The following is a 12,121-nucleotide window of genomic DNA, read 5'->3' as shown; positions in this document are numbered from 1 at the left end:
GATGTGTTCGAATATCGATGTATCGAATATCGATGTGTTCGAATATCGATGTATCGAATATCGAATGTATCGAATATCGAATGTATCGAATATCGAATGTATCCAATATCGAATGTATCGAATATCGATTGTATCGAATATTGAATGTATCGTATATCGATTGTATCGAATATCGAATGTATCGAATATCGATATATCGATATTTGTACAATTCAACGTAACATAGTACTCTCGATATTTAAAAGAATTAGCAAAAAGATTTTCATTTTTCCAAAAAAAAAATGCAAAGTAATACAAATAAACAATTTCCGTACTGAATTCTTTAAAATTCCAACTATTCTAAATAAAAAAAGTTCCATACAGATTTTTCAAAAAATAATACATATAATATCAATAAATTTGTTAAATAATAGCATCAGTTTAATAATTCACATAAATTTTAACAAATACACAATCGATAGTAATTCAAATCTCGCGCGCAGAAACCATTCTAACCTAATCAGTCTTGCCAACCAACTTACTCATCTAGTAATATCACTAATAAACTACACTTTACCTCTCTCCTTTCTCCCTTTCTATTCTTTCTCTTCTTTTTACGAGTTATTTTTATTATTAATTTCCTTATTTAAAACGTATCACTCTCGTTAACACGAAACTCGTAGAAATAATTAACAATATACGATGTCAAAAGTTGTTAATTCTTTCAATCTTCAAATTTACTTAAGACACACCGATAGTGCCACCTATGAAACTCAATTACACCTTTAAGAAGATTTACACTTTTTCTGTTTGTTATGTTATATACTCGCGTGTGTACAAAACAGGGTACAGGTTATGCTCGCATCTTCATAAATCGCATTAACGTTACCATTCCGCTTAATTACCGTTCGAACATTGCTAAGTGAAGTGAATTCAACCATCGAATGGACTAAACGAGGTTAGAAACTGATTGATTCTAACCTACAAAAAAGCACAACCGCTAGGTTACTGAATTATTAATCTACTTAATTGATTTTTATCGAACTGAAACGCAGTTACGCGATGACAGTTTGTTAATTTCTGTTCATTCTCCAGTTTTAGTTGAACCAGCTCGAAAAGAGGTACACAGAAGAAATTGTGATATGGTACAACAATATCAGTCACCTGTACGGGTGTATAAACATCCTTTCCCACTTGTGATGATGGTAGGTTTATTATATACTTAATATCTTTATTATTTCAATAATAAACCCACATATATGTATTTTATTCGCTAGCTTCGATGTACGTTGTTTTCAACATTATTTAATTAAAATTAATGTAAATAGAAAGACGATGAGTTAAACGGTTTTTCCGCGAAGGGTATTTAAATTTAGATTTAACTCTTTGCACTCGGATATCGCTGCGAGAGGACTTAATTGTAACGTAAACTTGGATTTCTTCTTCGAAAGGACATCGAACTTAATAAAACTTATTTCACGGTAATTTCTTGATGAACAAGGTTTTTAGAAGTTTTTTATTTAAATGAGAATGTTCTGTCGCTGGCAGATATTAGCGATAGAAGTTATAATTACTTAGAAGCGCTGACGGTGGAGAAGACTCCAAGCGCAAAGAGTTAAATCAAGTTTTGATCAGCGTATCGTTACCGAAAGGGTGAAAATATTAAATGGTTGGTATATAAACAGCGAATGGTCAGTAAAAATAAAAACGGTCAGTAAATGAACAGTATAAAATTCATAAATTAATAAACGAACAATATAGAGCAGAAAAGGCGCAGTGTTAAGCAAGTTTTATTATGGGCTTGTAAGTTGATGAAAAATTAGATTTGAACTAAATAAATATATATGGTTTTAGATTTTATGTAGAGATTGTATCTAAGAATTATTTACTTAGCCAACCGCTGAGACGGAGCAGACTGTACGCTGCCCATCAAACATTTTTTTCAATTAACGTGGAGTATTGTATTCGTTACTTGAAAAGTAAAGAACGTGTAAAAATGAATTAAGTGGACAATTATGTTTGACGATGGCGATCTTGGATTGTCTATTGAATAATAATGAAATAGATGATTGGTATTAATAAAAGAAAACGAGCATAGCGATGATTACTCGTTGCTAAGGTAAAAGTGGGAAATGTACACAATTGACTGCGCACTGGGTTATTTTAAAGATCTATTATTACATAAAGAAACATATTATTACTTATAAAAAATATGATGAAATTGATGAAAATTATTACCTTATTTTATAAGAACATTTTAATTATTATTTCTTATTTTATAATTATTATTAATTATTATTTCTTATTTTTTTCTTATTAATTCTTATTTTATAAGAATATTTTAATTAGATTTCTGATTATATATTTGATAAATGTAAGTAGAAATTAATTAAAATATTCTCAGAAAACACAACAATAATTTTTTTTAAATTGTTTGAGTGGTTTTTGTGTGGCATTAAGGGTTTGGGTATATCTGTCTATTGGATTTTATTTTTTTTGCATTTTAACCCATTGGTTTCTTATATTTTTCATTATGAATACACCTAATCGCGTTATTTTTGCTTTTTTGTCATTTCTGTAACTGCTTATTGTCTTTGTATACTTAAATTCAGGTGTTTTACTTATGTCGATGCTTGTCTAAGGCACTTTCTAAGTAGCCACAGTCTTTTCATTTAGTTTCCACTGATATTCAACCATATTTTACAACCGTATGTAAGAATTAGGTGAATTAGAAGCTTATAATGGGGTATATTGACTTTTTTGTTTATTTATTTAGAGTACAATAGGTGTTTGTTGATTAGTTATGCAGATTGTACTTTTTGTAACTGTGTTACAACATATTGGTCATAATTTAGATTGAAATCTATGAATATACTACATTTACAAATAGCGTACTGCAGTTTTGTAGCAAATTTCTATGGTTGGGTTTTGGTTGTCAGTTATTTTAAATTTTGTGGCACATTTTCTTCTGTAGAAGATGCTTGAGATGCTTGGTTTCGCACTTTTCTCTATTTATTTTGAGATATTCTTCAAGTAAAAAGGTGTAGACCATCCTGACCTGGGCCATGTACACCCACGACCCAAGAAATCTGCATTTAAGGAAACCCACAAAGGAGAAAGGCAGTTCGTTAATTGCTGTCCTTCATTCTTAGTGCTTATAAAGCACTTTTAGAAGCAATTTTTAGGAGTTACTTCCTTTTTAGTTCTACAGAGGCATTCTTGGATCTCAGCGAAGGGATTTCTTGCAGCTGCGATTGGATTTGAGTGGGTTTGCTGTTGATGATGTGTGCTATGGTGACTACTATATCTTCTGCGAAGGCTATTGCCTTTTTTCATTCAGCTCGTTTAGGTTGAACAGGTGGAATAGGTCGCTGATGTAAAGGTAAAGTAAAGTTCTTGTTGTGTGCTATGGTTTTACATGGTTTTTATTTAGTAATTTGGAAATTTCTTTTTGTGTAAGCTTGAAGAGTAAAGGCTAAAGGATTGGTTAAAGGATTGGCGACTTTACTGTGCCTTGTGGGAGTTCTTGGTTTGGAATATTTTGAAGAAAGTGGATTACTTCTTTTATACTATAAACTTCTTATTTAAACTTTTTACTTAGTAATTTGGGAATTTTTTGTGTAAGCTTGAAGAGTAAAGGCTAGAGGATTGGTTGAAGGATTTGCTGTGCACTTGTGGAAGTTTTTGGTTTGGAATATTTTGAAGAAAGTGGATTACTTCTTTTCTACTATAAACTTCTTATTTAAACTTTTTATTTAGTAATTTGGGAATTTTTTTTGTAAGCTTGAAGAGTAAAGGCTAAAGGATTGGTTAAAGGATTGGCGACTTCACTGTGCCTTGTGGAAGTTCTTGGTTTGGAATATTTTGAAGAAAGTGGATTACTTCTTTTATACTATAAACTTCTTATTTAAACTTTTTACTTAGTAATTTGGGAATTTTTTGTGTAAGCTTGAAGAGTAAAGGCTAGAGGATTGGTTGAAGGATTTGCTGTGCACTTGTGGAAGTTTTTGGTTTGGAATATTTTGAAGAAAGTGGATTACTTCTTTTCTACTATAAACTTCTTATTTAAACTTTTTATTTAGTAATTTGGGAATTTTTTTTGTAAGCTTGAAGAGTAAAGGCTAAAGGATTGGTTAAAGGATTGGCGACTTCACTGTGCCTTGTGGAAGTTCTTGGTTTGAAATATTTTGAAGAAAGTGGATTACTTCTTTTCTACTATAAACTTCTTATTTAAACTTTTTATTTAGTAATTTGGGAATTTTTTTTGTAAGCTTGAAGAGTAAAGGCTAAAGGATTGGTTGAAGGATTTGCTATGCCTTGTGGAAGTTCTTGGTTTGGAATATTTTGGAGAAAGTGGATTACTTCTTTTCTACTATAAACTTCTTATTTAAACTTTTTATTTAGTAATTTGGGAATTTTTTTGTAAGCTTGAAGAGTAAAGGCTAAAGGATTGTGCCTTATTGGAGTTCTTGGTTTGGAATATTTTGGAGAAAGTGGATTGTCTCTTGTCTACTATAAACTCCACATGTTTCTTCAACTTCCACATGTTTTTTATTTAGTAATTTGGGAATTTTGTTTTGCATAAGCTTGAAGAGTAGTGGTTAAAGGATTGGGAACTTTACTGTGCCCTATTCGAGTTCTTGGTTTGGAATATTTTAGAGAAAGTGGATTGTCTCTTGCCTATTATAAATTTCTTGTTGTGTATCATGGTTTAAGTTGGTTTTTATTTAGTAATTTGGAAATTTTTTTTGTGTTAGCTTGAAGAGTAAAGGCTAAAGGATTGAGAACTTTACTGTGCCTTGTGGTAGTTCTTGGTTTGGAATATTTTAGAGAAAGTGGATTGTCTCTTGCCTATTATAAACTTCTTGTTGTGTACCATGGTTCAGATTGGTTTTTCTTTGATAATTTGGGAATTTTTTTTGTATAAGCTTGAAGAGTAATGGTTAAAGGACTTAAGACTTTATTGTGCCTTGTAGGAGCTCTTGGTTTGGAATATTTTGGAGAAAGTGGATTGTTCCTCGTCTACTATAAACTTCTTGTTGTGTACCATGGTCCAAGTTGGTTTTTATTTAGTAATTGGCAATTTTTTTTTGTATAAACTTGAAGAGTAATGGTTAAAGGATTGGGGACTTTACTGTGCTTTATAGGAGTTCTTGGTTTGAAATATTTTGGAGAAAGTGTCTCTTGACACTTGACAAAAGAGATTGTCTCTTGTCTACTATAAACTTCTTGTTGTGTACCATGGTTCAAGTTGGTTTTCATTTAGTAATTTGTGAATTTTGTTTTGTATGAAATTGAAGAAGCTTATGATACTTGTAAAAGCTAATGCTTAAAGGATTGGGGACTTGATTGTGTCTTATGGGAGTAATAAGTGTCTTTGGTAATTGTTTTTTGTGTAAGTTTCAAGGATTCCTTAAAATTTATTAACGCAATCTTATGCACTTTGGTCCAGCAGACATCTGAAGTCAATTTGGTGATAGCGTTGTGTACCATGGTTCAAGTTGGTTTTTATTTAGTAATTTGGGAATTTTTTTTATATAAGCCTGAAGCTGCTTCCTCAAAATTTATTAACGCAATCTCTGCTACTTTGTGTCCAGCAGACATCTGAAGGCAATTTTACAATATCGTGTGTGGTTGAGCACTTGTGACTGGTATTGGATTTACTTTCTGAGCAAAATATGTTAATAGAGTCGTTGATTATTGTCTCGTAAATTTTGCTACGGCTTGCAGGAACTTGTGACTGGTATTGGGTTTACTTTTTGAGCAAAATATGTTAATAGAGTCGTTGATTATTGTCTCGTAAATTTTGCTACGGCTTGCAGGAACTTGTGACTGGTATTGGGTTTACTTTTTGAGCAAAATATGTTGATAGAGTCGTTGATTATTGTCTCGTAAATTTTGCCACGGTTTGCAGGCTTATAGGGTTGGTAATTTGTGGGCTGCTGGTATTTTTCCTGTTTTTTTTTTTTGCTTTATGGCTATTACTTTGGCTGTTTTCGCTTCTTTCTTTCTATTTATTTTGTTCTAAACATTCTGACTGCCATGCTTACTCATTTGCACGCATTCTAAGTCGTTCACACTCTATATATGGTATGTTGTAGTTCTTTTCCTTGCGAGTGTGGAGTATTGTTTCTCAAGTCTTTAATTTTGAATATTTTTGTCGTTGTCATCTCTTCTGGCTTCTAGTTTGGAATTATAAATGAATATTAGGGACAGGTCAGGATGTTGTACATATAGAAATGGATAGGAAATTGTGTACTTTTGTGAAACCGTGGGTGTTGCTGTCCTTTTAGTGGCGAGTGTCGAAAGGCCCACACTTCTTTTTTTCTTTTTTGTTTGTTACTCTGTCAGGTATTTTGTATTTCTTTTTTTGTTTGCTACTCTGTCAGGTATTTTGTATTTTTTTTTGTTTGTCACTCTGTTAGATATTTTGTATCTTTTTTAGTTTTCCACACCGTTAAGTATTTTATATTTTTTTTGTTTGCCACTCCATCAGGTACTTTATATATTTTTTGTTTGTTTGCAACACTATCAGGTATTTTACATTTTTTTTTGTTTGCCACTCCGTTAGGTATTTTGTATTTTTTTTTTGTTTGTCACTCCGTTAGATATTTTGTACCTTTTTTAGTTTTCCACACCGTTAAGTATTTTATATTTTTTTTTGTTTGCCACTCCATCAGGTATTTTATTTATTTTTTGTTTCTTTGCAACACTATCAGGTATTTTATATTTTTTTTTTGTTTGCTACTCTGTCAGATATTTTATTTTTTTTTTGTTTGTCACTCCGTTAGATATTTTGTATCTTTTTTAGTTTTCCACACCGTTAAGTATTTTATATTTTTTTTTGTTTGCCACTCCATCAGGTATTTTATATATTTTTTGTTTGTTTGCAACACCATCAGTTATTTTGTATTTCTTTTTTTGTTTGCTACTCTGTCAAGTATTTTACATTTTTTTTTGTTTGCCACTACGTTAGGTATTTTGTATCTTTTTTAGTTTTCCACACCGTTAAGTATTTTATATTTTTTTTTGTTTGCCACTCCATCAGGTATTTTATATATTTTTTGTTTGTTTGCAACACCATCAGTTATTTTGTATTTCTTTTTTTGTTTGCTACTCTGTCAAGTATTTTACATTTTTTTTTGTTTGCCACTCCGTTAGGTATTTTATATTTTTTTTTGTTTGCCACTCCATCAGGTATTTTATATATTTTTTGTTTGTTTGCAACACTATCAGGTATTTTGTATTTCTTTTTTTGTTTTCTACTCTGTCAAGTATTTTACATTTTTTTTTTTATTTGCCACTCCGTTAGGTATTTTGTATTTTTTTTTTGTTTGTCACTCTGTTAGGTATTTTGCATCTTTTTTAGTTTTCCACACCGTTAAGTATTTTATATTTTTTTTTGTTTGCCACTCCATCAGGTATTTTATATATTTTTTGTTTGTTTGCAACACCATCAGTTATTTTGTATTTCTTTTTTTGTTTGCTACTCTGTCAAGTATTTTACATTTTTTTTTGTTTGCCACTCCGTTAGATATTTTGTATTTTTTTTGTTTGCCCCTCTGTTAGGTATTTTATATTTTTTTTGTTTGTTTGTCACTCCGTCAGGTATTTTATTTTATTTTTTGTTTGTTTGTTACTCCATCAGGTATTTTATATTCCTTCTTTGTTTATTTTTATTTTTTTTTGTTTGCCACTTCGATAGGTATTTTGCATTTTTTTTTTCAATTTTTTTGGTTTCGAATTTTCACTGGTGTGGCACTGTACAGTACTGATAAAGCATTGTCTGTAGTTTTCATGTGATTTTTCCTGTTTGGCTCCCCAAAAAAGTTTTAAGAAAATTCTTAATTAAGCTATAAACAAAAAAAGAAAATAATAATAATAATACATGAATTTCTGTTTTGCTTTATTTCTTGAAAATTTACCAACCATTCTGACCATCGCCTACAAATCCGGACATGAATATTCCTTAAAATGACTGTAATTAATTTAAAATGCAATTAATTGTCGCTGTTAAATATTTACCAAATTAAACAGTTAAACAGTGCAATTTATTGGCCACAAATTTAACATTCTCGTCGTTGTTTAGATTCGTTTGATTATTTTATCAAGGTTTTCTCAAACCTTTTACAAAATCCTTAAGTTAATAAGTTTTTGAACGCTCTTCGAGCGTTGTACAAAGTTTCAGATCTTTAAAATATTCCAGCTGTCCTTATTAATTATATACTTCTACTAATCAAAATTCTATCATCGTCTAATCATCTACTTTCTTTATTAATAATATCTGTTCAAGGATAATCGACTTTGCTGTTCGAATCGCATTAAGTAATCCCTAGAAGCTTCGATTCCTCTTTCATACGACCACAAAACGAGCTCATTACACGATCTTCGAGAGTTTGAACAATATTGCCATTGAAACTCGACTTAAAAACGAATTTAACTATCGTTTCATCGCTGATCTCGCTCGCCCTCGTCCATTCTCATTCTCATCACGATTCATATTCAGGAAAGCAGCAGTCAGATCAGATGGGGTGTTCGCCATCCTCATTAAATATCTGCCAAGGCCACAACAGCTAAACTTGTACGAATAAACGGACACTCATCCCAGTAAGCAAACTCTGAATACGAAAGTGTCGACCACGAATGTTGCCTGACCAGAGATTTCGATATTAGTCATAGAATTATATCTCGACGAGCTAGCTTCTTAACAATGATAATAGCGTCGTGTCAACTCTATCATCACTGTCTGCTGTTTCGTATCGCGTTCGAAGGTACATCGTGTGCAGTAACGTTCATATAATGGAGAGATTGCGAGGTTAATGCAGCAGTGGCGGTTCGTGGTGCTTCCAGCGCGCCACGATTGGCTGTGCGCGACAGAGTGGCGCGGAGTGATTGGTCAGCGTTGTTGAGTGTTTAGCGCGCATGCGCGTCGTTCGAGACGCGCAACAACGCTCGCAGCAACGCTGTCTGAACTTAAGTCTCGCTCTTGGTCTTCGTTCTTTTTCATTTTCTTTTTGTTCTACTGACGTAGTTTGATGAAATCTGTTTTTGTGCGGTGGATAGGTACAAAAAAATATTTGCAAATTTTGCTAATACTTGCATATAATAAACAACTTTGTACGATATGCTAGCTAAAATTTTTTTTATGCCCCAGTATTTGCCCCAAAATTAACCAATTTTAAGGGTGCCAGGGGCGTGTCAAGACAATTGGGGGCCCCAAATGGAAAATTTTTTTTCTTACCAGTGGCGTCTCAAAACAATTAGAAACTCAAAAATGGAAAAATTGCAAGCACCCCAGGGGCGTATCAAGACAAATGGGGGCCCCAAATGGAAAATTTTTTTTCTTACCAGTAGCGTCTCAAGACAATTAGGAACCCAAAAATTGGAAAATTGCTAGGATCCCAGGGACGTATCAAGACAATTGGGGGCCCCAAAATTGAAAATTTTTTTCTTACCAGTGGCGTCTCAAGATAATTAGGAACCCAAAAATTGGAAAAATGCAAGGACCCCAGGGGCGTATCAAGACAAATGGGGGCCCCAAAATTGGAAAATTTGTTACCTCCCAGGGGCGTATTAAGACAATTAGAGGCACCCAAATTTCCAAATTTTAAAATCGACTGAGATCGGTAAAAATCGGTAAAGATCGATAAGAAATCGATCAAAATCTATTATGATCTATCAAAACCTATTAATATCTGTTAAAATCAGCTGAGATCGGTAAAGATCGGTAAAGATCGATAAGAAATCGATCAAAATCTGTTACAATCTACCAAAACCTATTAAAATATGTTAAAATATGTTAAAATCGACTGAGATCGGTAAAGATCGGTAAAGATCGGTAAAGATCGATAAGAAATCGATCAAAATCTGTTACAATCTACCAAAACCTATTAAAATATGTTAAAATTGGCTGAAATCGGTAAAGATCGGTAAAGATCGGTAAGAAATCGATCAAAATCTATTATAATCTATCAAAACCCATTAATATCTGTTAAAATCGGCTGAAATCGGTAAAGATCGGTAAAAAATCGATCAAAATCTGTTACAATCTACCAAAACCTATTAAAATATATTAAAATCAGCTGAGATCGGTAAAGATCGGTAACGATCGGTAAGAAATCGATCAAAATCTATTACAATCTATCAAAACCCATTAATATCTGTTAAAATCAGCTGAGATCGGTAAAGATCGGTAAAGATCGGTAAGAAATCGATCAAAATCTGTTACAATCTATCAAAACCCATTAATATCTGTTAAAATCGACTGAAATCGGTAAAGATCGGTAAGAAATCGATCAAAATCTGTTACAATCTACCAAAACCTATTAAAATATATTAAAATCAGCTGAGATCGGTAAAGATCGGTAACGATCGGTAAGAAATCGATCAAAATCTATTACAATCTATCAAAACCCATTAATATCTGTTAAAATCAGCTGAGATCGGTAAAGATCGGTAAAGATCGGTAAGAAATCGATCAAAATCTGTTACAATCTATCAAAACCCATTAATATCTGCTAAAATCAGCTGAGATCGGTAAAGATCGGTAAGAAATCGATCAGAATCTGTTACAATCTACCAAAACCTATTAAAATATATTAAAATCAGCTGAGATCGGTAAAGATCGGTAACGATTTTAAAGTTAACACATATATATTCGATACGTAGGTTAAGCACGCGATCGTTTCTCAGGATTTTCTGCCTTTTCTTCGTCGATCCACAGAAACGATTTTCAATTAAACGAAATAATTAAATTGTACCTGGAAAAATTGTAGAAACATTTCATTCTTCATTGCACATATACACGGAGAAGTTTTCAAATTACATTAAATAGTTCGCTGCTACTCGTCGTAATCCAAAACGCGCATCTTCTTCCAACGAATTGGTCCAAAATTGCTTTCGTCGCTTGAAGATAGGATTTCAATTGATTTATAAATAAAAATAAATCGCACGAAAAAAGTCGCACAAAAATAAAATCGCACAAAAACAAAATCGCATAAAAAACGACCGCACAGAAACAGGTTTTACAGTACTCGAATATAAGATGCCAAGAGATAGATACAATAACAAATTAGTACTGCATTATAAACACAAAACCAGTGAAATATTTCTGTTTCTCGTATCAAAAGGTTTTACAGTTCAATTTACAATTTTTCTTTCTTAATAAACTTTTAAATAAACAATAATCGATGTCTGAAATCTACTGAATATTACTCAGAAAAGTGTCCTTAAAAATATAGATTAAGATAAAGAAAATCGAATGTGAGAGTTTTTATGGAAATTACAAAGAAAGAATTAAAGAAAATAGGACTTATTATGGGAACAAGAGGGTGCTGCAGTTCCACAGCGCCCAGACGCGAGCCGCCACTGCAATGGACTATCAATTTTCGATCTTCACTGTGTCATTTCATTTCTTAACAATCGTGAACGTCATTTTTAACATTCGTGAATATTCGTTACGATCTTTGAGAGACTTTTACGTGGAAAAATGAAAGAAAACTTTTTCATTCCACGCCTTCGGATCAGTGGACATATTTTTTGACCCAATTTAAGACGATTTAATTCTTTTAAAAATCATTCTTAGAAATTAAAAAATTGTTTCTCGTTTCTATTAATTATTTTTAATAGAAAAATTCTTTATAATAACAATTTTCTTCGTCTTATTATTATTTTTACACTGTTATGTGAACTGTTTATTTTGAAAATAGTGCAAATCCATTTTCTTTTGCTTTTAGAAAATTGAATATTAACAGATCTGACAATTAAAAAATATAGGCTAATTATGTGAAGTCTAAGAATGTTTCTACTAATTTATTAATATGTAATTTGATTGTATAAATTTCTTTTAGGCGAGTTTAATTAAAATAATTGACAATTTCCAGGCTGCAAATGGACTTACACCATTTTCATAATTAGTCAATTATAAATATCATTTAATTTCAATTTTGAAATAAGAAATATCGCTTAAAATATATCTCGTATTAATCCAATTTTGTTTATAAATAATAGCAAGAAATAAAATGGGATTAGCATTTTTTATTATATTTTTTATTAATTATATTTATATATTGTTAAACTTAACAGAAGATATTGGTATTATTAATTATTTATGCTATTCGTGTGGCAGTGTTTTGAAATATTC

The 12,121-nt window shown here is 31.6% G+C and overlaps 1 protein-coding gene across 2 annotated transcripts in view; it reads left to right on the top strand.

Moving 5' to 3' along the window:
• Positions 1-1,090: 1,090 nt before the first annotated feature.
• LOC143431680 (protein real-time-like) overlaps positions 1,091-12,121 on the top strand; it is a 65,259-nt gene continuing 54,228 nt past the window's right edge. For both annotated transcript variants that reach the window (XM_076908605.1, XM_076908604.1), the window contains exon 1: positions 1,091-1,184. In XM_076908605.1, the coding sequence (XP_076764720.1) occupies positions 1,122-1,184 (63 nt within the window). In that variant the 5' untranslated portion in view covers positions 1,091-1,121. The remainder of the gene's footprint in view (positions 1,185-12,121) is intronic.

The sequence above is a fragment of the Xylocopa sonorina genome, unplaced genomic scaffold (genome assembly GCF_050948175.1).
Source record: "Xylocopa sonorina isolate GNS202 unplaced genomic scaffold, iyXylSono1_principal scaffold0014, whole genome shotgun sequence".
In the NCBI taxonomy this organism is placed as follows: domain Eukaryota; kingdom Metazoa; phylum Arthropoda; class Insecta; order Hymenoptera; family Apidae; genus Xylocopa; species Xylocopa sonorina.
Note: the sequence above shows the minus strand (reverse complement) of the source record. Positions and strands in the feature narration are given on the sequence as shown.